The 27,793-nt window shown below is 39.0% G+C and overlaps 1 protein-coding gene across 1 annotated transcript; it reads right to left on the bottom strand.

Moving 5' to 3' along the window:
• Positions 1–838: 838 nt before the first annotated feature.
• Positions 839–27,457, bottom strand: gtf3c1 (general transcription factor IIIC subunit 1). Its single transcript, XM_023334293.1, has 40 exons — positions 27,025–27,457; positions 26,064–26,276; positions 25,561–25,737; positions 24,586–24,729; positions 23,354–23,450; positions 23,152–23,275; positions 22,088–22,270; positions 21,184–21,299; positions 20,600–20,652; positions 20,161–20,510; positions 19,979–20,047; positions 18,544–18,677; positions 18,366–18,454; positions 18,135–18,288; positions 17,145–17,248; positions 16,800–16,930; positions 15,201–15,500; positions 14,940–15,085; positions 13,641–13,738; positions 13,436–13,532; positions 12,878–13,061; positions 12,664–12,760; positions 11,120–11,252; positions 10,945–11,032; positions 10,769–10,830; positions 10,545–10,653; positions 9,573–9,715; positions 9,313–9,455; positions 9,149–9,233; positions 8,954–9,066; positions 8,531–8,590; positions 8,270–8,363; positions 7,406–7,578; positions 6,485–7,048; positions 6,085–6,224; positions 5,758–5,862; positions 5,394–5,683; positions 3,308–4,053; positions 3,036–3,222; positions 839–1,331 (listed from the first exon to the last, which is right to left on the bottom strand). Exons 1-40 carry the CDS (start codon positions 27,243–27,245, stop codon positions 1,122–1,124), a joined length of 6,726 nt encoding a protein of 2,241 aa, XP_023190061.1. The 5' UTR covers positions 27,246–27,457; the 3' UTR covers positions 839–1,121.
• Positions 27,458–27,793: the final 336 nt, after the last annotated feature.

The raw sequence follows: 27,793 nt of genomic DNA, 5'->3' as shown, positions 1-27,793 counted from the left end.
CAACGTGTTGGAATGAGCTCAATATGAGAAGCAATAGTGCTTCTGTTGCTCTTCTGTAAAATCACCAGCTACAGTTTCCCCAAAAGGCAGCACATGTATCCACTCCTAAATGTAAGCAACACGTTGCTCTGACGCCTGAGTAAGACGCCTCTGATGCCCCAGTTATGAATATGTTTCACGCCACCGTTTACACGATTTTGAATAACTAATGACAAATTTATTCCTGTGTGATTTTACTTTTATTTCTTATTTAATGAAAATACTGCAATTGTGAAATTAAGCTGTTGTTTTTTTTTTACTTTGGCAGAATATAGATAAATATTTGAGCACATTGCCACGGAAACGCAGCTAGTGACACAAAGCTAAAAGAAAGGAAGTAGGATACTAGGAAAGAAGGAAGAAAAACGCAGAAATAAAAGGGCAAATTGAAAGAAGGATGGACAAAAAAGGAAAGAGGAGTCAAAAGAGAAAGCAGGGAACATACAGTAGAGACCAAAAGTTTGGACACACCTTTTAATTCAATGAGTTTCCTTTATTTTCATGACTATTGACATTGTAGATTCACACTGAAGGCATCAAAACTATGAATAACACATGTGGAAATATGCACTAAACAAAAAGTGTAAAACAACAGAAAATAGCCCTTATATTCTAGTTTCTTCACAGTAGCAACCTTTTGCTGTGATTATTGCTTTGCACACACTCTGCATTTTCTTGATGAGCTTCAAGAGGTCGTCACCTGAAATGGTTTTCACTTCATAGGTCAACCTGCCCTGTCAGGTTAGTAAGTGGGATTTATTGCCTTATAAATAGTCATGAAAATAAAGAAAACCCATTGAATTAGAAAGGTGTGTCCAAACTTTTGGTCTGTACTGTATCTTTAGAAAAAAACTGTTTTATTTAGACTTTTAAACATACAGATTAAGCACTGAGAGAATATTAATACAACTAAATGAATACAACTAAACAAAATGCTGGCTTTTAACCATATCTTTACAGAGGAAAAGAAACATTCGCAGAAATTACGTTTTACAACTTCTTACTCAAGACAAAAGAGCAAACTTAAAAAAATAATCCTGACAGTCCTCCTGGGCTGTGCGAGCCGAGGAGGCCCAGCAGCTTCATAGCAGATTGTCGTTCCAGTGTCGCTCGTTGGGCAGCACCCTGCAGAGCTGCAGGCAGCAGCTGATGGTGGGCTCATAAAACACAGCGTCCGGTTCCTCCAACGACACAGTGCTCCCCCTGCTGGCCGGCGCAGAACCGCTGAACAGCGAAGGTTTAGGGTCTTTAACTAATGTTCTCTTCGTTACGCACCCCAATTCTATAAGAGCCTGATGGGAAAACAGAGAACCAGATCTTAGCTGTCAAAAATTAGAGGCTGTCAGTGGTGTAAGTTTAATACAATTCTTGCCAAATAAAATAACTTTAGTTTTAATTACAGGGTAATTCTTCTCCTCTTTTGCCATGTTCAACTTCAGACATTGATGCATTTTCTTTTGTTTCTTCATGTTATAAACTAATACAAACTTATAAAGTGGAAGGAAACTGTAACATGGTATGTTTTATAAAACAATAATAATATTATTTTTTTAAAAGGTGAAAGGTGCATCCAGCCTCTCAGTCAGTCAGTAGTGTGTGAGGCCAACATTTGCTTCAGGTGCAGCTATTAGTCAGTCTGGGCAGTTACCAGTTTTGCTTTAATTATCTGAAAATCAGATTAGATGGAAAACATCTGTTTAAATCAAATATACTGATTACCCTCAATGTTATAGATGTCAGCCACACCTTAAGCTGCAAACAAACTGTTTTCTGTCCACTTGCATAACTAATGACTTGTGTTACTTTTAACAGCTCCAGTTTTATGAGTCATACTTCCTGATAAGGAGTTGTTTTTCCCGAGATTCTGCAGCTCCAGATGAAAGACCTGGAACCACACTATCTCTGCCTGGGTTGTCCTGACCAGCGCAGAAATGTCCACACATAATATTCCAGACAAACAGCAGAGTCGTGCCATGATATCATTATATAGATCATAGTCAGTTAATTAATATAAGCTTCAATACCTGCTGACCAACTGTTACGACAAACTTTGCTTTATTTCAATCAATCAGTCAATTTTAACTATAAAGAGTCCTTCAGAAGAAAGGGTATTTCCTAGCTTTGTTTGAATCCTCACAGTCTGCCAGTACAAATACTGGTAAAGTAAACTGAAGCTGGTGGGATACTCCCTTTTACTCCCCTCTTTGCAAGAGAACTGGTGGATATCAAAAGACATCCACCAAAAATGCATTTTCATTTTTTTCCCTCACTTCCCTTTGACTCGCCAGGGGAGTCACTGCTCATATTCTTTGCTTCATTTCTTAATAAAATTATAATTAAAAAATGCATTTTGATTCGTTCTTGGTTGACCTTAGGTAAGACTTATTTATTTCCTTAACACCAACATATTGTAATAAAAGAATGAGTACAATCCCACATTGTAAAAAAAGACCAACTATAATCCCACACTGTGCTCCTGTAACAAGTGATTTTCCCCACTGGGATTAATAAAGAACTATTCTATTCTAGAAACCTTTTAGGAAACCATCCATTGTTACAGTAGCAGTTTGGTCTGGTGTGTCAACCTCTTATTTTTAGACCAACGGCAGTTTCATATTTAAACTGTAAAATTAAAGGCTTTATGAACTCCTTGATTTTTTAAAACTATCATTTCAGAGTCACAATGGGCATTTTTTTGAACGTCATTAGACAAAAAGGTTGAATTTGTCCAAAATGTCAGACCTGACGTTTTGTAATGATCTAATTTCACTTTCATTTACTTTATTAAGTTTATTTGTGATGTACAAAAACTAGAAAAATTGTAAATGACAACCCCCCCCTAAAAAAAGCTATTTTCTCAGCATGCATCTTCTCCTCAGCGAACGCAGTGCAAAGCTCATTCTCCTGCAGGAACCAGGACAGCCAAACTGCAACCGACATCATTTCCAGCTGAGAACGTAAAACCTGCTGCCTGTCGCAAGTGAACTTCCGTTTACCTGCACGATGTCCAGCACCGCCACAGGCTGCAGGGCGTCTTTGTAATGTTCCAGCAGCGTCTGCTGAGTGAGGCCCGGCTGAGACATGATGTGGTACAGAACCGCCTCCAGGATTGCCTTACACACCGGCCGGTTCACCTTTCCGTCGATGAAGCGCCACGGCCGGCTGATGAAGCTCAAATTCTCCCTGCGTGAGACGAGATCGGCGGTAGAACAAAGTGAATAACGGGATCTGGGAAGAGTGGCTAAAGCTCGCTGCAGGGGAAACTCACTCGGTATCGACTGATGGTGATTCTACAGCCTCTTCCACTTTTTCACTACTTAACCTGCATTTTCGGATCCTCCTTGGTCTGTCTTGCTCTTGCTCAGTTTCCATCTTCTCCTCTCCTTCTTGTCTCGATGCTTCTTTCTCCATTTCTAAAATCAGCGTTTTATCTCCGCTTCCATCATCTGTCCGGTCTCTCTGCTGTTCAGCTTCACTGGGTTTCCCAGGTCCGTCATTTTCACTTGGTTTCCCAATTCCATCATCTTCATTCGGTTTTCCAGTTCCATCATCTTCATTCGGTTTTCCAGTTCCATCATCTTCACTGGATTTCCCAGTTCCATCATCTTCATTCGGTTTCCCAGTTCCATCATCTTCATTCGGTTTTCCAGTTCCATCATCTTCATTCGGTTTCCCAGTTCCATCATTTTCACTGGGTTTCCCGGTTGCATCGTTTTCACTGGGTTTCCCAGGTCCATCAGCCCCAGTCTCTCTGTCCGTTTGCTTCTCTTTGTCTGATGCGTGTTTTTTCGCAGGCGGTCCCTCGGCCTCCAGCTGCATCGCTTTAATGCACCTCTTGCGTGCGAAGGGGAAGTTGTACTGACTCGTCAGGTGGGGACGCCTCTTGGCGTTCACGTGAGACTGAGACATTTGCTTGCAGTTTACGGTCAGGAGCCACGGGTCGGCATGGTCCATGAGGACCCAGCGGACGCTCAGGCTCCCGACTCGGACCACCTGGCCTTCTTCCTGCAGATCCTGAAGCAGAAAAGCGTCTATCAGAAACATCTACTTTGCCCTAGAGGATCCCAGGTTTTTACAACTTCCCATCCACAAAAATCACACCAGCTGCATTTCCAGTACAAATGTGTGCAAATCTTTGTTGATATTCTGTTAATGTAAAAAAAAATAATAATATTTTTTTTTGCTATTGCGGTTTGTCCATTAAATAAGAAATTCAATTAAAATCACATGTGAACAAGCTAGCTCATGCAATAAGTCACTGAAAATCACAGCAGCAACGGATGTGAACTGTTATATATATTCATAATTCAGCCAATCAGAGGAGACACCGGCATCTGTAGCTTCAGACACCTATGTAAGGACAAAAAAATAAATAAATAAATAAACAGTCACACACACACGTGCCATTCTCTCATTCACAAGTTACAATCAGTGTGTCTGTTAGATTTTTCTTTTAACCTCTTTTTTTTTTTAAGCCAGTCCACGCAGCATGTTGACATTTTTCCCAAACAAGGCTGGAGAAAAGCGTTGTCCCAAGTATGAGGACAAGCTCTTCGTACTGGGGAGCGGCTACGTATGCGGCGTTTTGGGGAAATTGTAGTTGGCCATTTTACGAAAGACCTATGTATTCAATAGGTTGGAATGACACAACTTTTTATGAACTGCGTGATGATGTGAGAATTCAGCTGCACGTTGTCTGAAAAACCAAAACCAAACATCATCCTTCTACTACTTCCTGTCCTTTTTTTTTTGTTGTCTCCGCCAGTAGTAACATCCGGCTGCTGATCATATGACTCGTGTGATGAAAAAAAGTGTTTCCATTGCAGTTTTGCGAAATACATCTATTTGGATATGGCCAAAAAAACAAACAAAAAAACCTGCCTCATTGTAGTGCAAAAACCTTTTATCAAAAAACATTTTTTCAAAATTGCCGTGTTGTTATTTATTTATTTCGTACTTTCGATTTGTGCAATTTTATGGTTAATGGAAACGCAGGTAGTGACAAAAACTTCCAGCCACTCCGGCCCATAAGCCAAATATGGGCAGCATAATTTGCTGCATAAACAAAAATAGATTACCGTTATTCATGCAGTAACTTTAGAAAAATAGAAAAAAGGACAAAAAAAAAGTTACTTCCATGCTTTAAAATAAGATTAAACCTAATTACTCAGTTTCCCAGCAAAGTCGCACTTTTTAATGTAAACGCTGTAGTGTCTGATCAGAAAATATTTGTATATGATTTTATTTCCACATATCTCAGTGCATCTCTATTCTATTTGCGCCACTTTCATTAGCTTGTGAAGCAAAAGTGAAAGGTTAGCAGCTAATAGACAACATTAGCTCTGCACGTTTACCTTCAGGTACTGCTGCAGGCTCCTCGTGCGTCCAGACTGCGCCTCCTGCAGGTGGAGATGAGAGACGTGGAGGTCCCGTTCATCCAACCCCTTTTCACCGGCTTCGTCTAAACTCCTCCTGAGCCGAGCGCACGCCTCAATGTCCTGAGCGCTGTACCGTCTGTCCTGAACCAAGCGCTCGTCACACTGCTCTGCAGTGGGCGGAGAGTAGGACGGCGACAGGGTGATGCGGGTGAGGATAGGGGGCAGCAGCGAGGGGCCGGATTTAGTCAACTCCAAGGGCGGAGCAGCTAGAAACGACAACAAAAAGTTTTATTTTACAGCTCGGAAAACTTGTGCATGTTTTGAATCCTGTGATACCTACTCTGTTCACTAAAGACGTGGTGAGCTGGAGCGTCTCGCAGGCCGAGCTTCAGGATGCACGACTCCACCACAATGTTGTCGTTCATGTTAAGATTGCGCAATTTAACTAAAACAAAAAAAAAAAGATGCATTTATTGAAGTTGAAGTTTTTGCCCTCAGTGTTTTCAAAGAACAAAACAGCGACTATATGTTCAACTGTTGCATAAGAAAAAAAGCATGTTTTTAAAAAAAACACAAAAACCCTCCACCATCAATGGAATGACAATCTTCATTGAACACAGCGGAAATAAAAGTGACAAGTAAAAATAATGATAACAAAAAGTTTTACCAATCCCTGGAGAGCAGTAGCCCCTCATCAACAAGTAGTTGGTGTGTGACGCTTGGTGAGCGCTCACTTGAAGCTTTTTTCTTCCATCACACTCATCCTCATCGTCATCGTCGTCGTCATCTTCTTCCATAGCCGCCATGCTGGAAATCAATAAGACGTATTTTTTAATCTTTTGCGTTTTCTTAATTTTGGCCGCGCAACTTTAAGAGCGCCAAATTACAGGGCTACTTAAGACCCACAAAACCCAGTTTGTGGGTCTTAAATAAACAAAATGGGTTTATTTAAGACAACCTATTTCTGATTCGTCTTTCTCAAAATAAACTTCTTTCAAAACTTTGAAAAGAAAGAAGAATAAAAAGTTCTTTGATCAGACACTGGTTTCATTCAAACAGGAACTCACCTCTTGACCACCTCATTGTCCACCAGGCTGCTGTCCACCACTACGATTTGCTTGGGGATGGACACGTGGACGCTCAGCCGTCCCAGAGTCATCAGGCTGAGGGAGACCAAGCAGGCGCCCCCTGGAGAGCTCAGAGGGAACTGCAGCATATCTGATAGGTCCGGAGCATCCGGCGACTCATCCGTCTGCTCTCTGCTCAAGGAAGCATCATCATCTCCAGATGGATCTTTCTGTTCATCTGATTGGATCTTCTCCTCTGTGTTCTCAAGTTTCTCTTCTGATTCCCGGGATTTCTCCTCTCCCAGCGTTACACTTTGGTTGTTGTCTACTTTGTCTGTGGATTGGGCTCCAGCTGTTTGTATCAGTGGTTCCGTTTCGGAGCCGTGTTTGGCCTTTTTTGACGTTTTCCTGTCGCACACGTCCTCGCCGGTTTGTGACCTGTTTTCAGGTTCGTGATAGAAAGTGGTGGCAGGCCTGTTGACCCCTGGCCCTCTGGTTATTAAATTCCTCATGAAGCAGAAGGAGTCGGTGCAAAGGGAAAACGGAAAGCGCCACGCGAAATGCCTGCCAGACAATAAAACACACTCAAATTATTTGTTTGAGCTGTTAACTTCCATCAAACACTGGATATCAATTTTTCTAATTAATTTCAGGTCACCCTTAAATATATGTTTAAGGTAGGAATGCACTGACGGTAAAATTGGGGCCGCTAGAAACAACTGATAACCAAAAAACACAAATATATATACAGTATGTAAGTATATATTTTGTCACATGCACAACCTACTTGGAAAGAAATATTAATATCGGGAATCGGAGCACTTTTACTTATCAGAAAACATGAATTTTTAATTGTGTTTTCATGTTTAAACCTGAATTTTAACACATGTAAATCAATCTACAGGAAATAAGAACGCTGACCTGTAGTAGGTCTGGGACATCTGGAAGGACATGGGCAGCATGGGCAGGCCTCGGTTCTTCTTGGGCTCCAGCGTCTTACTGATGCGACGGCGATTGAACATACGCCTCTTCTTGCACTGGACGAACACTCGACAGAGCAGCTCCTGGTTATACTTACTGTATGTGTGGAAAGTCTAAAACATAAAAAATAAAACTTCATTTGGCAGAAATTTAAGAATTCATAATTTTGTGTTATGAATTTGGTCACGAGACTCAATCAAAAATATTTTAAAGGGGCAGTATGACGTATTTTCCAGGCGTACAGTGCCATTTTGCAGCACAATGAAGTAAATGTTAACATCGGCAGTGATGAGATGTTGCATCAAATATGACTTCAAACTACATTTTCCTTCATAATTTAACACCTTGAAATTGGGCCTCCGTCTCTTTAAAAACTCCTGCTCTTTCTGAAACTCCACCTTCAGGAAGTCATCACAACATGGCTCCTCTATTAACCCTTTAAAAACATTTTTACCAGGGTTGTACTGAGAAGTAACTCAGTTTCCACAAATATCTTGCACAGCTGAGTGGTTGCCACGGGAGATCAAAGGATTTCTCAAACATGCATGAAAGAATCAAAGCAACATGCCAGGTATGTTTTTGATGAAGGAATAACATTAGAACATAATGCAATGCAATGTAAAGCTCAAATAGTCCATATTACATGATAATGCTCCTTTTTTGTTGTAAAATGACGACAGAAGACCAGCAGATGCAAGTCTGAAGATAAAATTCACAATAAATGAACACCTTGCAACAAGAAGAGCTTAAATAATGTCCTATTGCATTTTACATTTATTCAAACTAAATGGCATGTTTTGTCACCTGAAATGATCTGAAAGACTTCATCTGACCATTGGTCATAGACATAGAGCTCTGGATCAGATTGTGTAAGACGATAGCATGGATGTCTTCTTTGCTGTGAGGAATGAACACAAACAAACTATGATAGGCACCAAAACTCAAAAACACATTCAATCAAGTTTAATTGTGTAGCACAATTCCGTGCTTTACATCTTGAAAACATAAAAAACATCAAAGAAACCTAATAGAGTCAAAAGTTGTGAAATCCATAAAAATCCTTACCAGTTGATGATGTCTTTGGATGGGACATATTTTCTACAGTCTATCGCAGAAACTTTAAATCTGCAGACGAAACATTATGCATATGGTAACCTTGATCTGTTTTAAAGATAAACACACAAAAATCATCTGTTCTAGTGGTGGCCAAACGTTTTGCCTTGGGGGTCAAAAAATTTACTCAAAGGTGGACAAATTTGTTTCTTGCATGTTTTTTTTTTTACTTTTAGTTTTACCTGCTCAGCAATAAACTTAAAAAATTGAAATCGGCATATCATTAAAGATCCAAACCATAAAAATGGGCTTTGAACTGCTGCCTTATTAAAAGAAAAAGCAAATTTTCTCCATTCTTCCCCAAACAAAACTCATTTTGAAGGACTACAAATGGCCCCTGCACCACACTTTGTACACCCTGTGGTCTATTCTTACCGTGCGAAGATCTGCTCTTGAGATTCGGGTATGACCAGATTGCGATCACACATGACGGTGCTGAACTTCTGCCTCAGCAGCCGCACGTACTCCGAGAAGACTTCGGCGCAGTCCTAAAACACAACGAGCAAGTGTGAATCCACATTCCCGACCGTCAACATGAAACGGGAAGAAAACAGAAACAGATTAACGCACGTCTGCCTGATCAGGGTCAGCAGGTTTGTTCTTCTCCAGCAGCCTCATCAAAGCTTTGTCCTGATGCACCTCAGCCAAACAGATCCTGAGACGAATAGCTCATTAAAACGCTTTGAGGGATTTAATTGAAAAAGTTCAGTCTAACATGTGCTCTCTAGCCCCACCTGTAGTTCAGAAGTGTTTGAGGATTTTTCAGGATGTATCTCGTGCGACGTCCAACAGCGACAGACGTTTTGTCTTTTGATATGTCAAACTCTGCATGGAGAAGATCTCTTACGACGCAGTAAGGCACAAACGGTCTTTTTATCTGACAAACAAAAAAGAAAGAAAAGCGTCATTCAGGAGGTTGATTATAGAAAAAGAAAGCAGTAAAAAAGAAAAAAAACAAAAACAAGGCTGATGTCTAACCGATGTGTATTTGTACCTTGCTGTTGAGCAGGTGTGATGCCACGGAGCAGAGCATCATGACCGAGTCCTCCTGAACGGACCAGTAGACTCGGTGTCTGGTCATTCTCTTCAGAGCCTGGTGGTCAGTCGCGTCATGGGCTCGAGTGCGTTTTTTAGGTTCTGTGCAACAAATGCACACACAATAGTGGAATTTCAGGTATTTACTTTTTGTTCCTTTTTTTTAGGGCTTCAGTATCCTCAATTTAAAATTTAAGACGGCTAAAGGTATAAAAAAAATCTATTGAATTTGCTTGCATAGTAACCTATGTTCAGTCCATTGAATATGAAATAAGATAGATTAAATTAGAACATATGTAACGCCGAGTCTCGCTTGTCAAATTAAAAGTATCTTTAGCAAACAACAACCTTTAAGCAGCTATTAAACATACTTTCAATTAAGCCCACGATTTTTGTTTTTAAAGGGGCGGTATTATGCATTTCCAGGCACATAGCGCCATTTTATAGTTCGATTAAGTAACTGTTACCTTCAGTTGTTATAAAAAAAAAAGCTACATATCAAATATGATGTAGAAGAATTTGAATTTGTAATTTAACAACTTTAAATTGGGCCCCTGTCTCTTTAAAAGCTCCTGCTCTTTCTGAAACGACGCCCTCAGGAAGTCACCAAAATATGGCTCCTCTGTTAACCCTTTAACGTTTTTACCAGCGTTTCACTGAGAAGTGGCTCCTATAATGAGCTCAGCCGATGTGGAGTTCCACTGAAGGAACAAATACAAAAATGTATAACATTACTAAATAAAAAGAAAAGCATTTTAAACTTTTAAGGTCTGGATATTAAATGATTTAATTCAACAGATCTTGTGAATTTTTACAAACCCTCCAGAAAAAAATCCCTGTAATTTTACTATAACAAAATTACACCTTTCAAATCTTAAACACAAAATTTTAAGCACATCTGAACCTTGTTTTATGGTAAACAACACAATACCTTTTTTCTTCCTGCGTGGGGCCTTAACCACTTCTGTTTTCTTCCTCTTCCTCGTCCGTCCCTTCCCTCCAACCACCAGCTTGTTTCTTAGAACCGACTCTATCCCCATCTGTTTACAGAGAAATCAATCAAATTTTTAATCAGTAAGTGGATATAAAAACCATTGATTTTGTAGTTACGGCAAGTGAATATTAGAAAAACCGGAAGCTGACACGCAGTCGTACCTCGACGTTTTCTGCCATCAGAGGCTTCTTGTTGGTCAAATAACAAGGTGCGAGGCCTTTTCCTGTCATTACAAACGTGACGTTAAATTCAGGAACAACATGACGCTACGGCAGCTTCACAAGAACTCACCAGGCTTTGATACAAGTGACGGAGAAAAGCCCTTCAACAAACTCACCGGCTTGAAGAGTCATCCTGAGCGAATTTCTACTCAGCAGGCTCTTCAGCCTCAGCTTGGAATCTGGTCCCTCTGAAATAGTTGGCCTCTAGAAAATATAATAACATCAGTTAATAAAAGTCTTACTTCTACATACTGTTGCAATTTTAGACTGCTAGTCCGATGTTTATGGTACCGGCTTAGAGGCGAGAAGGTGACATGTCCACAGCCAGTTGCGTTTCAGATGACTGAAGAGTTCAGAGTCCAGACCTGCTGCTCCTCTGCCGTCTCCCGGTATGGAGCCGTTGTCACACACTTCATAGCTACCTCTGAGGGACCAAACATGGGAGAAATGAAGGGTGTTAATTATTACAGCTGATTTAATTCACAATCTAAAAAACTTAACTACAAACAGATGCAAGTTTCTATGTAACGTTACGTCATTTTATCTGTTATTGAGAGTGCGATACAGCAGCCGCACTGAGGCCAAAACGAAGAGCCTCCTTTGATTCCATAAAACAGCCGAGATGATTATTGGTGACGACCTGCGCTTCCTGAAGGCCCAGTGCAGCCTCGCTGCAGCAACAAGATACACACCACTCAAAACAACACCTCCCACCCTAAACCTCATTAATCTGCTCCCATAACAACACAAACACAAGGACAAGTAGGCTGAGAGACGGCTCATTTCCAAACACTGAATTCAAGCACATACAAAGTTCTTTACCAAGCAACGAACTGTCCAAACAGTTATAATAAACCACCGAGGTGGAGGGTCATAATTTAGAATCTAACTGAAAAGGTATAGGGGCAATATTACTTTGAGTTGTTATAAAAATACTATACATAGATATCAAATTTGATTTTATAATACTAAATTGGGCCTCTATCTCTTTAAGAACTCCTGCTCTTTCTGAAACTCCGCATTCAGGAAATCATCAAAACATGGATCCTCTATTAACACTTTAACAAAAAATGCTCTGAGAAGAAGCTCCTATAATGAGCTCAGCAGATGCTCAGTTTCACCAGCTGTTTGCTAATTGCTGCTGGCTAGTCTGAAGGAGCTGAGTGGAGGGCTGCTGTTGTGGAAATTTTTCTTCAAAAAAGAGTGAGGGAAAACTGCTTCAAGACCCAAAGAACCAGGAGGAGAATATATTCTTAGTTGGTATTTATTCAAAGGGGTGTCAAACTCCAGTCCTCAGGGGCAACTTTTAGATGTGCCTCTGCTGCACCACATCTGAATAGAATAATTAGGTCATTAAGGCTCTGGAGAACTGATCTACACAAGGAGGAGGTCATTAAGCCATTTCATTCCGGTGTTTTGTACCAGTGGTACATCTAAAAACTGCAGGACAGCGGCCCTCGAGGACTGGAGTTTGACACCTGTGCTCTACAGCGTACGAAGTCTCTGCTCACTGATCGCAGTCAGGAGAAAGAGCCTGGAGAGGAACACAGCTTACAGTTTTAAAGGGAGGGTTTCATTCCATTCACATAGTTTGATAATCTACTTGTTTACAGAACAGACAGCAAGCACACATATCTTCTTTCACTAGTGGAGCCATGAGAGATAAAGAAACAACTCAATGACTTCATTGTAATGATATGAGTTTTTTCTTTCTTTTTGCCTTATTAAACACTTTCGATTTAGAAGTGTTTACAAAAAGACTTCTACAAAAATAAGTAATTTTTTTTCTTAACAGTTATTTTTCCTAATATATGAAGAATTTATATTCTGCTTACTTTAGCAGGTAACTCATCCCAGCAATCGTGTTGTGGTCGTGCACAAAAGGAGGCGCCGAATCATCGTCCGGGTCGTTTCTCTTGCTACGAACCACCCCTTCAAAAGAAAAAAAAAAACCCTAGAAATGAGTCAGATCTTCAAATAACAACAACTGTTTTACTTAACATTGTTTTAGGCAACAAATTAGCATTTTGCGTTGGTGTATCCATGTACCCAGTGGCGTATTGAGGCAGACACACATCAGGTCAAACCAGAAGCTCTCCACGTCCTCGGCGGTGTTGAACGTGTACTGGCGCCTCTCGAAAGGTGAATCAGGCGGCTCCTGCACCAGCCAGTAGTGAGGCTCCGAAGTGGTTGTGTCGACGATGGAGGCGTTGCGCTTCAGATAAACAAACACCTGGATGAGAGTAAAACGAATGACAGCGAAGAACAAAATTCATCAAATTCTGTCTTTGACGCCATCTATCTTATTAAGAAATGTTGAAAACTAGACTGATATGTAGCATTCTAATTTTAAATGTCACGTTTTCATTAGTTGTAAGCAGAAAATCATCCCAATTAGCAGGGAAAAAAAGGCTCTGTAGCATCAATCTGTGTGTAATTAATCTGTATAATGTGTTTCACTTAACGATAAAGTTCCTTAAATTACAGAAAACACTGTTAGAATATTAAGAATATCATTTTTAATAGTATTTTAATGTATTGAATGGGTCAGTGCATAAATGAAGCTAATGTTTTTATTTTAATTACATCTATGAGATCCCTCAGTACCTGGTCTTTGTCTTTGAATCTCTCAACTACACCGAACTGCACCAAACCCATGTAGGCCAACTTCTGCAGGTTCTCATGAAAGATGAAAATGTATTTCCTGGGAAAAAAACAAAAGGCAGTAATTGCTGCTCTGCAGGCAAGGCCACGGTTTCTGACAGGAAATTAAATTCAAAGGTAAAGAAAAAGAAAAAGAAATGAAAATCACCTTTTGTAAAGAAGCTGTCTTTTCATTCTAGCGGGCAGCGCTCTGACGAGATAGTGCTGCTTCACCGAGTCACTGAGGTAATCCTCTAGCTCATCCACCTGTGGACGCCCAAGAATAAGCAGAAAATCGTTGCTCGTGAAGTGCGAAGTAATTTTTGATGTGGTTGTGTATTAATGCCTTTCTGTCTTGTCCGCATCAACTTCAAACGTAAAAGAAAAAAAAAGAAGCATGTTTTAAATGTCTAACCATGAGGAAATAAAGTGGATTTTGTGAAACATCCAACTTCATAGTCCTGTCGTGTCTATGAAGTATGTCTTTCACATTTGATGCTGAATAGTGCATGTATATTCGGCTCAAATGTGTGGAATTCACATTGTTGTGTTAGTTTTGTTTTGGTTGCTTTTTAAAAAAAAAATTATATTTTAAAAATCAACCGGGAATGAAATTTCAATGTTCTATGAAAGACTCCCAAAATTATTAGCTGAATTAATTGCAAAGCAGGAAAAGCCATCAGTTTTAGGAACCAGGACAAAGACGTTTTGTTGGTGCCGACAGCATAAGGTAGTGCAAGATTAAATACTATGGACTACAGATCCACTTTTTTTTACTTCCAACATTGACATCTGAGGTTTAGTAAGATATATGCAGATTTTTTTTCTTTTTATACACAGAAATACTGAATTACAGATTTATTCGATAACTCTGCACTAGTACAGCTCACTTAAAAACACCAATAGCTTCACAAGCTTGGTCAAACATGTAAAAACAACTTTAATTTGTTCAGTCAGTGCAATTAGAACTATAAAAGCCATTGTAAAATAAAGAAAGAAAGAAACTGAAGCTGGCTAAAACAATAGGTTGACTACTTTGGTCAAACATGTAAAAAAAAAAAAAAAATTTCAACAAACCTTTCAAATGGTCCACAAAATGCAATTAGGAATTCTAAATATAATGTAAAATAAATAATACAGCTTGTCGTCGCTCAGAGGACAAAGCATCAAATTAGACTGAGTAGATCTGCCCCTATTTATCAGGCATTGTCAGATTATAAGAAGGGTGTGACTGATGTAATGCCAAGGAAAATTTCTAATTCTGACTGAGAACAACATAAAAAAAAAGTCTTCTTCTTATCTCTTGAGAAATGCTCGTCTCATTTCCTAATCAAAATCTGCAGTGATTATTATCATGACCATCAGCAAATTTTGATTTAATTTCAACCGAAAAGAATTCAGCTCACCACAGGGGATTTACTGGAGCATCACATGTTCCTTTAACATCTGCATAAAACTTTGCTCTTACCTTGTAATTGATTTGAACGATCTGCACAAAAACAGAGAGAGGCAAGCACAGGAGGAGACTGCGAACCATCGCCCAGCCGCTGGTAAAGCCTTTGTGTAGAGCAACAGGAGGGATAAATCTCCTCCATGAGTCTTCATCAGCATATACTGTCAGAAAGACACAAGAAATATAAATGTTTCTTTAATGGCCTTTAGTGATAAGTAACTTTACACAGAAATACCTGTAGTTTTTTTAGCGCTTTACACGATGACACACTCTTACCTTTCATGTCTGCGTCAGACTGATCCAGTTTAGACTGATCACCCTGCAGCCCGTCTTCATCACCTAATCCCTCATCTATTAGAGGCGGGTTAGAGGTATCGTCCTGCTTTGCTTGGGATTCTGGGAGCCCGGTGCCAGGATCGGAGCTGGACGGTTCCGCCGGACTCTGACTGGCAGAGAGAGCCTCGGTGGGGTTATCCCGCAGCGGGTGGCCGTACATGAGGTACCAGAGGAAACTGTGAATGACACGCAGGCGAATCATCTTGGGCTGGAAGCCCAACGTTCTGCCCAATCCGGGAACTATAAAAGTCAAAAGAGAAGAAATACGGTTGGAAAATTTGTTAACCTCACAAAAAGTCCTAAAATTGGATGTATTTATAATGCTGACTTATGGCAAAATGATTTGTTTTCGATAACAAATTAGGCACTATGCTCCCTGGAATCCTGGAAATTGTATTAATTAATTTTCTTTTGTTTTATAAAAGTGCCAGAAAAACATTTTCTAATATAATTAGCCTCATTAACAGAAGAGGAATGTAATTATCGAGCTCAACAACGTTCTCTACTACCAGCGGCAGGTTTGTTTTTCTAAGAGGAAAGAAATACTTTCGATCACTCTGCAGCTGTTTTGAAACAGCAAACTGTCTGTAGCATTTCAAAACCAAATTTAGCATATTTGTTCCATAGTTTTGCTTGAGTCGATGCATCAAAGCTAAAGTTCTTAATTAGAACTATCATAATAATCAAGATAGATTCTAATCAAGCTAGATTTAGCATAAGTTGGGCCAGACCTTGGAAACGGCTTACAGGGGCAGTAACTCAGGGCGGCAATTTTTTGGGGGGCCCACAAATTTTTATAATTTTTTTTTATTACAATTCTTTTTATGCGCGCATTTTTTTAATATGCCTGTAGCAATAAGCAATTAATAAATTAATCGCACAGTAAATTAAAATGAGCCTGATACTTTCCATTCTGATGGGTTTTATTTTTTGAAAGACAGTTTTGTTTACAGACATCACAGTCCCTGTCGTTTATGATTTCTGTTTTGTGTCGGGTTTTTTTTTTTTTCTGTTTTATTTTTTGCTTGTGGTTATTTCATTTTAGATATTTCAAATATCTTCCAGTTCCACTGTTAAGTATTCTTTAGAAAATTAAAGTCTGTTGGCCTCTGAGAGAACAAACTTACATTATTCCATTATCAATACATTACTGGAAAATGGTCCCAAAAAAACAACATTATCGTTTATAGTTGGTTTTTTGATTTAAATAAAAGTATGAATGATTTTATGCATTTTTGTTTTAAATTATTTTTGAAAATACCACAAAACTGTGTTGTTTCTACTTAATGTCATAGTGTGACAATCTCCTACCAGCACATGTTTAGCACCTTAACACAAATATTCAAACTACTAACTAGAAAATGAATAAAACCTCAAGGGATGAAGTACAAATATGCACATCTTTGCTTACAAAACTGGCTTGACAAAAACTGAAATCCCAATGAGTCATTACGAATGGTTATTAAGAATGTATATTAATAAAAGATCTTTAAACCACAGTGATGTCTGTATACTTCATTAAAAGTAATCACAGAGAACCTGGCGTGGGCTTAAAGTTCGCGTCTTCGTCAGATCCTAACATCTTGTTTCTTGAGACACTCTTCTGTGCTTTTGATGTGGTTGCCTTTTCTGATTTGAGCTGCTCTCCTTTTTCTTCAGCAACCTGCAGACTGAGGAACAGGCAATAAAAGACGAAATGAACATAAGATATAAAAAAAAAAACAATCAGAATCTTAACATAGCGTAAGCTGGTATGTTTCAAAGTTGTGGTCGCTGTGGGGGTCACAGAAGGTTGGAGGGAAGATGGGAAAAATTGCAAAACTAAAAGAAGAACTCCTTTCTGTCCTACAACGATGCAGAAATGCCACATTTGTTGGTGCTTACCGTCCAGCTGCATGGGAGCTGGAGATTCTGAACCGGATCTGTTCGATGAGCTGACCGACTCTCCCATCACTCGGCTGAATGGATGGATGAGCAATTATGTCCACCTACATGTGCGAAAGAAAAAGGGAGAAAGAAATCACAAAAACATTATAACCAGAGTTAATAGTTTGGGGTTTTTCATTATAGTTTAGTGTTATTTCAATGTGACTTTTTGTTTGTCTAATTCGGTTAGTTTTAATTAGTTATTAGAGTGCTTGCTAGTTTATATCAGTTAAATATTGTTTAGTTTTAGTTTAGTTTTTAATTGTTACAGTAGTAGTTTTAGTTTTTTTCATATTTTGGGCCATTTTTCGGTGCAGAATTCAAAAAGGTCTAAATATTTTATTGTGATAATGTGAACGTCGATTGGGTAATAAATACTCAACAAAAGAAACCATTTTCAAAAGCAAAAGCAATCAATTATTGTTGATCAACTGATGCTGATGTTTTCTCCCAAATTTTGCTGTCGCCATTTTGTGGACTAGAGAATAGAGCAGCCAGGAATATTGAGTGATGTAATTTGGTGACAGTTGACATAAACTGCTTTGGTGTCAGTCTGAAAGGCTGATAAAAAGATTCATAAACACAAAAACAAAGGATATTATGTCTATAATTTCAGTATGTTTTAGTTAGTTTGATAAACACAATACAGTTTCAGATAGCTATAGTTTTCACCCATTAATTACCACTTTTATTTATTTCAGTTAGCAAAAATGTTTTTCTCAATTTCAGTTTTTGCTATTTCGTTAATATTAATACATTCATTAATTAATATTAGCTGTAATAACTTTGGTGACTTCTTCATGATAGCTTGTGAATAAATCTAGCAAAAGGAAAGGACAAATCCAGCTGTGCCAGCATTTGGTTCTCCTAGCATAAATTCAAGTACGGCTCCATTCAAATACTCCACTCCATGGGCCATTTCCCACCCATGGAGTGGAGTTTGGGTACCTTCTTAGTGACCCCGTCCTGTATGACAGTGGTGGTGTAAAGCTTCAGCAGGCCTTCCCTGGACAGACTGTGGACAAGCCGCAAAACAGTCTTCTTGCAACACTTTGAGCTGACGCCGTCCTTCTTTTCTGCATCATTGATGATTTTCTGCAGCCTGCAAACAAACAACCATGTTGAGATTTCCTCTCAAGAGTTCACTTCACTTCACAAAGCAACGAAAACAAAACTGACGGGAAGAAGCCCTCTATGATCTTAAAGCTCTGAATTGCTTCGACAATCATGTTCTTCCTCTTCAGCAGGCGGTACGTCTCATGAGATCTCTGGAGGAAGAAGAGGGGAGGAAGAAGTTGTCAACTTTTCACCTTTTCATGAGGAAAAGTGCAAACGGATAACAATAAGGCGTCATCACCTGCTTCTGGAAGACGCTATCAATCTCAACGATCTCGGCGCTCGCCGGGTTATCAGATGGATGCACAGCCTCGCTCTGAGACAAAGAGCTGGCAGGAGTTGAGTTGGGTTGTTCCTCTTCTTCCACTGGAGGTTCTTTTGATGCAAGAAAAGAAATAGAAAACACACACGAAGAAAAATGTTAGCAAAAAAAAACCGACAAACCAAAACAAACAAAAAAAAAACTGTAGATAAAACGCTTTTAAGGCAAACTATATTTGACTTAAAGTTTACATTTCAGAAAAATGAGAAAGAAGAGAAGCGGTTTTCAGTTTGAGCTGAAGACACAAACTTTTTTTTTTTTGCAGAATGGTTTGAAACTTGCAAACAATGAGTTGGGTACACCAAATACACCTGTATATTTTTTCTACTTCTTAAAACTAAGAATATTTTTTTATCTTGACAATGTCTAAAAAGATATTTTAAAAGGACAACAAATTGGTGCAATTTCCACAAATGCAATGGTACCTTTTACCATTCCAACAAACCAGCTATATTTTCATTAACATCTTAGTCTCTACGGAAATCTTCTGAAATACTTCACACTTCTGAGTCATATGGATCTAAGGAGCTAAAAAATATTGTGCAAAAATATGTAAAAACAAGAGTTGTATAGGTATATTTTAAATATATCTAAATAATTTTTCTTAACATATCTTTAATGGTTATATAAAAAGATTTTCCTATATTGTTATTGATATAATCCAGAATAGGTTTAATACAACATAAAACATATGGAATGAGTTTAAACCGCTGAACCTGTTTTTGTGAACATTTATCAGCAAAAAGTCAGAGTCCAGCATTAATTTGGTCTGACCTAACAGTGATGCATGCCATAAAATCAATCTGTGACTTCTCACTGATTGCAAAGCTTCATGTTTTTCTAGCTTCGTCTCAGATTAACCCCACATAACATAGTCAAACTCTAAAAACTTAAACATGAGGCTCCTTAGAAATTATTTGATTGCTGGTGTGCTTTATGTAACCATACCTATTTAAAAAATGGGTTCTTTAGTGTGTTGAAGCAAAAAGTTACTACAAAACTAGAAGAATTAAGCTAGTTTTGTAGTAAAATTTGCTACAAGAATGTTACGCTATAATGGTAGCAAAACATGAAGACATCTGTAAGGTTTGCATCATCAGACAGTTTCTATATGTTTTTGGGGTTGCTTGATTTCTTATCTGAGCTGTTCGGTTTCCATTTCAGAAAAAGTAGGATGACATAAGTTAGGTTTTTGTTCCTAACATTTATTTAAAGATGTAATTTCTCTGTAAATGTTACCCTAAAAGATAAAAAAAAAAAAACTGTACAAAATCCTTCAGAGAGGGCCACAGATGGCTGCAGATCCGCACTTTGGACAAAGTTTAGTTACTAAGGTCTATTTCTGTCAAACTACCTGGAGCAGGAATGGATACGGAGTCGGGTGTTGTAGCGCTGTTGGATCCGCTGCAGGACGGGCTCTCACCTGAGAAATGACAGGAATGTAAAAAAAAAAAAAAACAGAGATAAACATTTTAAACACACCACCAAGCTGATAATTCATGAGATGTCAAAAGTTATGATCAATTAGATTCTCACTCTCAGCTTGAGCAGACTGTGTGACGGGAGCGTCGGGTTCCGTCTGCTTTCTTGTCACACACTCTTCCTCCTCTGTCCTCTTTGCTCCAGATTTTTCATCTGCTTCATCACTCTTTCCGTCCAGCTCTTCATCCTCAGTGTGATCGACACGAACCTGCTGGTGCTCCTCTTGGCCTTTGTTTCGACTTCCGCCTGCTTTCTTACCCTTCTGGGCTTTGGGAGTTTTGCGGCTTTTGCTCGGGGTGGACGATGTCGTGGTGTCCGACTTGTGCGACGCTGAAGAGGACAGCAGCTTGTTCCTTTCCTGCTCTTTAGCAAACAGCTGGAGTTGATCGCTGGCGCTCACGCACCTGTGGAGAGGAACGAGTACAACTGAAGTGAGGAGCTGCAGACGAAGGAATGTAAAAAAAACGGAAAATAGTAAATCGTTTATACGGACTTGTGGCTGATAAATTTCGTGGTCCTCTGCCGACCTTCGTCCTCCATAAAACTCTGTAGGATGGAAAAGAATCCGATATAAAAGAATGACCCAGGAACAGACGGAAACCACAAAACAAAATGTAACCATATAATTATGAAATATCTTAATTACCGGTACTACTTTTCTTTTATAAAAAATAGGCCTGGGGCCTTAACATGTTCCTTTTGCTAAATTAATTACAGAGACTTTAACATAAAATGTGCAAATAATCACACTTTTTTTTGGAAATTTTTTAAACAGACAAATCAAACTGGAATCTTCATATTCACGTGTTTCCTGTACAAATCTGACGCACAAGCGACAACTGTAAACAGCGGTGGACGAATAAACCGCTTGTTTTGACCCACTGGGGGCCAAAACAAGCTCCCAAAGCCCCTAGTGGGTTCCAAGCAAAAGCTGCAGAAAAACCCAACAGGATTATGTCAGACTTTCTGTTAACTGGAGGTTAACAGAAACTAGGTTTCTAGGTTTGACTGAAAGAGAACAGGTTTTGCTCTTAACGTGAACGCAGACTTTAGGGTGAAATAAACAGCTAAATTTACCTTAATAACACCGTCTCTGTCCATCTTTCGACAGATCATGCGAGATTCCAGCCGACCAACGTTCATTCTTAATCCAATTTCTCTCTGAGGGATTCCCTTTGGACCAGAAGACGATACTGAGTAGGGGGGGGGGAACAAACAGAGGAGAAATTACTTGGCTTCACATTTTAGGATTAAGGAGAAACATGTAGAAGAAGTTGAAACTGTACAATATTAAGATAAATTTGTGACTGAACATAAGTAGGTGTCCAAGTACAGATGTGTAATTGTTGAGAAGGGATGATGCACACTTCAAACATTCATTTTAAAGCAGTTTTCTCACCATCTAAAAAGAAATCAGAATAAACATTGTGTGTTTTAGGTCAGTTATGATTATGAAAATGATTTTTACTTGCCAAATGCCACAATAAGAGAAGATATTTTCAATCAAGTTTGTCAAAATTAGAAGGTTGAACTTCAGCATTTGGTAGAATTACATTTTAAATTATATGTCTTTTGGGTCAAATGATGTGGGTCATGTTCCAGGAGTATCTGGAATTTTGGCCCATTTCTCCAAACAGAACATCAGGCCATCTTGGTTTTTCCAAAACTGTTTAAATAAAAAAGAAATAGTGTATATATGTTTTTGAATTTTCTGAAATAAATAAAATATAATAATCCTTCTCTCATTATTCTAGTATACTGTAAAAGTTTATAATTTTGTCAAATGTAGGCCAAAATAAGGAAAATTGAATGACAGAAAGTGAGGAATAAGCCGCTCGTCTTTTTAAAACACTATTTTAAGATCTGCTTTTACTCTTCGCCTTTGTATTTCTTGAAATATTTCACTTCATGCAGTTTATGAATGGCTTAAAAATGATGGGTTTACTTTGCGATTTCGCATTATTAAATTAATCTAACTTACTGATGTGGTAGGCCTGCGACATGACATCCCGCTCCATGATTCGGCCCTCAGGCGGGAGGACTCTTCCTCCTCCTTCAGTGTAGTCGTCATCATCCTCATCGTCGTCGTCGTCGTCAAAATCTGCAGGAGTTTTTTTTCCATACGGCTTCAAGAGTTTTATGCAGCGAATAAGGACTTTACTGCCTGGAGCAGAGGCAGAAAAGCATGATCACTCATCAGGCGCTAAACCAAAAACTTCCACTATAAAAGCTGTTAAAATTCAGATAAAGCATGTTTACACTTTTGGCTCCATTTGTGACTGAATTATCTTTTAAAAGTAGAAAAAAGGGAAGGAAGAAACACTTTGAATCAGAAAATATTCACCCAAACCAACAACAAGAAATACTTTTGTTTATATCAGATGTTTGGTTTTGAGTTTAGCCTCATATGCGAGTGTTACCAGCTGAGGCCTAACAGACTAATAGGAACGTCTCTAATGTTCATATTGTGGTTGGAGCTGAAATGATGAATCAAATTAATCGTGATGAATCGAATATTGAATAAATCCATCCATCCATCCATCCATTTTCTGTTCACCCTTGTCCCTAATGGGGTCGGGAGGGTCGCTGGTGCCTATCTATTGAATAAATCATCAACTAATTTAGTAACTGATTAATTGCTAACTGGACTACACACACTACAAAAAAGGACATTTGCTGGACCCTCCTCCCCCAATATATTCACAGTCTTAAACACGACAAAACTGTACAAAATAAATTTTGCATTTAAAATAAAAATGCATATTTGTCAACTATGTTTTAACTAAAACACCAGTGGGATAGTTTTAGCTTCACCTGCAATAAAATGTTTATTTTACTATTTAACAAAAGGAACTGAGTTATTTGTTTTCTGCATATTGTAATGTATTTCTAATATAAAAAAAACACAAGCTTACATGGCAAAATGAAAAATCTGTTGAATGCAAATGTTTTCAACCGATTAACCAATTAATCTTCAGATTAAAACAGTTACTAAAATAATCCCTCATTGTGGTGGTGCTCACGCATGAAATAAACCCCGTCTACCGTTTTTATTGGTGCAATGTTCAGCACTGGGATCCAAGTCTTCCAAAGCGTACTGACAAAACTCCACCAGCTTGCTGTATCGGAGGTTTTTGAACAGACGCTTCATAGTCCTGTCGTTCAAATTCTGAAAGAAGAAAACAGGGGAGCATAACGGCGCAGCGAACGAGAAGAAGCGTGAGCGGTCACACACTCAGACGCTCACCAGGTGCTCTTTGAGATTGTCCACAGTGGTGAAGTGGTCAGACTGCTGCAGCAGAAAATCAGACACGTGCTCCATTAGGATGTCGTATTTGTTCCGCCTGACGGAGCAGAAAGAAGAGAGAGGATTTATTTGGGAGGTGAACCACAACAAGAGGATAAAAGGAGACAGGATCACAACACAACTTATTTTAAAAATATATATATTTTCTTTGAGACTTTTTCTTCTTTTTTTTTAAGTGGAATTTCTACATTTATTTTGATATTTTTTTGCTTTTGGGAAGCATGAAAAATAATTGTAGAAATTGATTTAAAAAAAAAAACATAAATACTGACAACTTTTTCTGCTATTCTATTCTTTGTTCAGTTGGTTTATTAATCAAGATTACATACTTTAATTATAAATAGTCATAGCTGCTCCTGTGTTTTAAGCTTCCAGAAGCTTAAAGTATTGACCCCTCCTGGTCTATACCAATATTGACTGTATCAAATATATAAATGTAATTATATTGACAGGGGTTCTTAAATCGGCAGCTTAAAACTCACACGCTTTAGCCCACCCACGGTGGATTCTAACCGTATAGACAAAAGTTTTTTATAAAAATATTTTTATATAAGAACCTTTTATGGATAAGGGGAGTGTTTTTGTGGCATTTAAACTGAATTCAAAGTTCCAAAAATCCTGAAGAAAGGAATCAAATCTTCAAAGGGCTCCCTTTTATAACGGCCAGTTACTTAAAAACCAAAACAATCGATGATTGCACAAAAACATAAGAGTAGAATGTCTTAGTAATACAAAATCTGTTTAAAGAAAAAACAAAAAAGCAAATATTTTTTCCAAGCCAGACGTTAAAGACTGCATAAGTTATCATGAAGTCAGACAAAACAAAGCAAGCAATACATTTTGAATACTTAGTAATAACACCGTTTCCATTTTTTGGGAAGCAGGAATCACCTACATGGAATGGCTATTTTTACAAAACCCAAAAATGACCATTGTGCTGTTTATGACGTAAACTGCAAAGACAGTATTTACAAATATATAAAACAGAATTCTGATGTTTGATGCTGCTAAGAATAGTTATTACATCCCAGTTTAGTTGACTTAGCAGTGATACTTGTAAAGTCTTCTGCTGGTATTTTGTTATATCAAAACTGAAACTTTTGGGCACTAAAGTTTGAGAATTTATAAGAGTTGACTCAATGTGCTGAGAAACAAAACCGAACCAAACAGACCTGTTAACATGGAAGCGCTTCAGCAGGAGCAGAATGGAGTGCTGCTGCTGTCCTGTCTTCAGCCGTCTGACGTAAGACTGCATGGTGATCAGCTCATGCTTGACAAGACACTTCCTCAAGTAGTGCATTTTTCGAGCATCTATCCTGCTCAGAATCAACAGCTTGTGTCAGTGTGGACATTAAAATAACAATCAGCTGCGTTTCCATCAACCATAAAATTGCGCAAATTGTAATTAGAAAAATACATTTGCTTAAGGCAAGCGAGGCAATTTCGAAAAAACTTTTCTGATTAAAGGTTTTCCCCGCTAGGATGAGGTGGGGGGGTGGGGGGGGTTCAGCATTTTCGAAAGAGATGTATTTCGCAAAACTGGGATGGAAACACTTTATTCGCATAACATGAGTCACGTGATCGATAGCTGGATGTTGCTAATGACGAAAACAGCGAAGAAGAGGACAGGAAGTGATAGGAGGATGATGCTTTGTTTTTTGTTTCCTTTCAGACAATCTGCAGCTGGCTGCAGCAGAGCTCTCACAGCATCACACAGTTCATAAAAAGCTGTGTGTCATTCCAACGTGTTGAATACATAGCTCCTTAGTAAAACGACTGACTACAATTTCCCCAAAACGCCACATATGTAGCCGCTCCCAAGTATAAGGGGCTTGTCGTTCCAACGTCTGAATAAGACGCCAACGTCTCCTCTGATTGGCTGAATTATGAATCCCAAGTGTAAAGGGCTTGTCATGGCTGAATTATAAATATATATCATGTAACTGTTAACATCCGTCGCTGCCATAATGTTTAATAACTCCTCGTGTGGACAAACGTATTCATTTTATTTCTTAATGAAAACACCGCAATTGTGAAATGATCTTCTTTCAACATTAGCAGAAAACAAAGATTTGCGCACATTTGTAATGGAAACGCAGCTACTGTAACAGCAAACTGAAGCAAAGGACATCTCGCGGGTCTCCTACTTGAACAGACTCCCATGCAGATCGCTCTGCAGCTCTCCTTGCCAACGGCCACGGCCAACTCTCTCAAGCACGCAGTACGAGTCGTTGCTGATTTTTGTCTCGGGATCGTTGTCGCTTCCGATCAGAGTTCGGAAGCGCAGAGCCTGGGAAGCCACGACCACGAGCTTTCGTCCATATCTAGAGGGCAAAATAAGAGAAATGCATTCAGCTTTAAGCGAATACATTCCAATTTGACCAAAGTTTTAGTGCAAAACAGGTTGAAAGCTCACTGGTAAACAGTTATTGATGTAAGGAAGCCCAGGCAAGATTATTGAATCAGTGACTGTGCAGGAACCCCCTCTGAGCAAGCATGTGGTAACAGTGAAAAGGAACCTCTCCGCTTTAACAAAAAGAGACCTCCAGCTGAACCATGCTCGATATTAGCAGCCACATTCCCTGACAATTTCTCTGCCTCAGGATATGTTCTTCACCATCATCATGAATTACTATTAAAACGCACCGACCTTTCCTGAGCCTCCTCTAGATTAACCAGCGGAGCGAAGGACTTGGAGCAGATTTGCTTTGTGACGTTCTTCCTCTCTTTAAAGAAGACACACGAGCCTTGTATTCCGTCCTGATTCTCGGGAACGACATGAAGAGGATAAACGTCTCTTCTGTCATGAGAGAATTTCTGTTCCTGTGTTTCACAGCCCGTCTCTGGGTCGATGTCCTTAAACCTAAAACAAACACACACAAAAACAAGATATCAAAGGGAAAACCATTTCAATGTTCATGTTAGACTTAAACCTTTAAATAATAAAATATGTAAAGAAAACCACAAAACACCATGTGCTTCCATGTAGTGGACGGTGATGGCGATGACATCATTTTTAGGGATGCATTTTACTGCATAAACTGATTTGCATGTAGGTGGAACTAATACATTTTTAGCAAGAAAATGTGTCATGTTGAAGGTTTTGTCTTGAAAAATTTGATATCATCCTGCAATTTATACATTCATAAACCAAATACTCACACAAGTGTAATCATACATATAAATATGCATCTAACCTAAGTGTTATTCCAGTCTCTAACAAGCTGTAGAACCTCAATAGATAATACAGGTTCTACCTTTTCCAGTTCTGCACACGTCTAATTTAAGTAGCTCAACTGAAAAAACTGGATCATAGTACAGACTCCATATATGTTTTCTTTTTCGGTGGGTGTTGTGCAAAACCTATCTCGGAAAAACAGGCTTCATGTTTGGTTTAAGTTAAAGCTATGCGACATTTGATAAAGATATCTGTTACAAAATACTACCCCTAAATCGAGGAAGAGGTTCAATTTTAAATTTCATTGCGCTTTCTTGGACCATGACAAAGTGGTGATATTTGAACTCTGTTTGGTTTTGTACGAGTTAAACAGAGAAAATGTAAAAAGTTCCGTTTTGAATAAACTGGTAAACAGGGAGGGTCGCGCGAGCACCTATCCAGCAGCTGGATGTCCTCTCTCTCCTCGGGCAGCTCGTGGAAGCTCAGGTCGGCGTTGTTAACGAGAGACCTCCAGATGAAACCCTTGGTGCAGTCGTCGAGCTTCAACGGAAACTTTGGCTTTCTGTCCTCCAGACGTATCCAAAGAGACGGGAGGGTTATTCCGTCCAGTCCCTCCAAAGCCACTTCATCCACAACGACGCTGAGCGCATCCATAGCTGAGCTAGCCCTGCATGCTACTAGCCGCCACGCTAGCGAACCGAATCTTTGAACACATACGGTTCGCTTCCGTTTGACTCAGCTTCTTATTTCTTGCTGTTTATCAAGAAAACAATCACGTTTTTAGTATGCTTGACAATACGCTACCGCAACTATAGCAACCAGAGTACTGACTCCAACTAGTTCATGTTTGTGTACGTCATACTTCAACTTTGACCTTACGTCGTGCGTATGTATGAAAAAACCTCTCCTCAAGGCGGCGCTAAAGGACACTTTTAAAAAAGCAGCTGTTTCACGAAGCCTAGTAGTCTGGAGGCCACCTCTAGGATCTTTCTGGTCTTACACGCCTTTTTTTTTCTTTCACGTTGTGACTATTTTAGTTATTAATTTGTGTAACTATTCTATTTTCCAATTCTATACAACCTCATCCAATTCTTTCGAATTACATTTAACAGTTACTGAAACAAATCATTTGTTTCAGTAACTCAACTCAGTAAGTAAAATACATTTATTATACACAGACCGATGCTTTCAAGCATTAATTG

Source organism: Xiphophorus maculatus, chromosome 5, assembly GCF_002775205.1.
Source record: "Xiphophorus maculatus strain JP 163 A chromosome 5, X_maculatus-5.0-male, whole genome shotgun sequence".
NCBI classification, from domain to species: domain Eukaryota; kingdom Metazoa; phylum Chordata; class Actinopteri; order Cyprinodontiformes; family Poeciliidae; genus Xiphophorus; species Xiphophorus maculatus.
The sequence above is the reverse complement of the archived record's forward strand: the minus strand, read 5'-3'. Positions and strand labels throughout refer to the sequence as shown.

Bases quoted from the DNA above. Each gene is read 5' to 3' on its own strand.
- gtf3c1 (XM_023334293.1), bottom strand. From the start codon at position 27,245: ATGGATGCGCTCAGCGTCGTTGTGGATGAAGTGGCTTTGGAGGGACTG. The intron at 15,501-16,799 runs GTTCTCTGTGAT...TGACTTTTATAG, and splicing joins GAACTTTAAGCCCACGCCAG to TTCCCGGATTGGGCAGAACG. The intron at 8,591-8,953 runs GTAAGAATAGAC...TTTCGTCTGCAG, and splicing joins CAAGAGCAGATCTTCGCACG to ATTTAAAGTTTCTGCGATAG.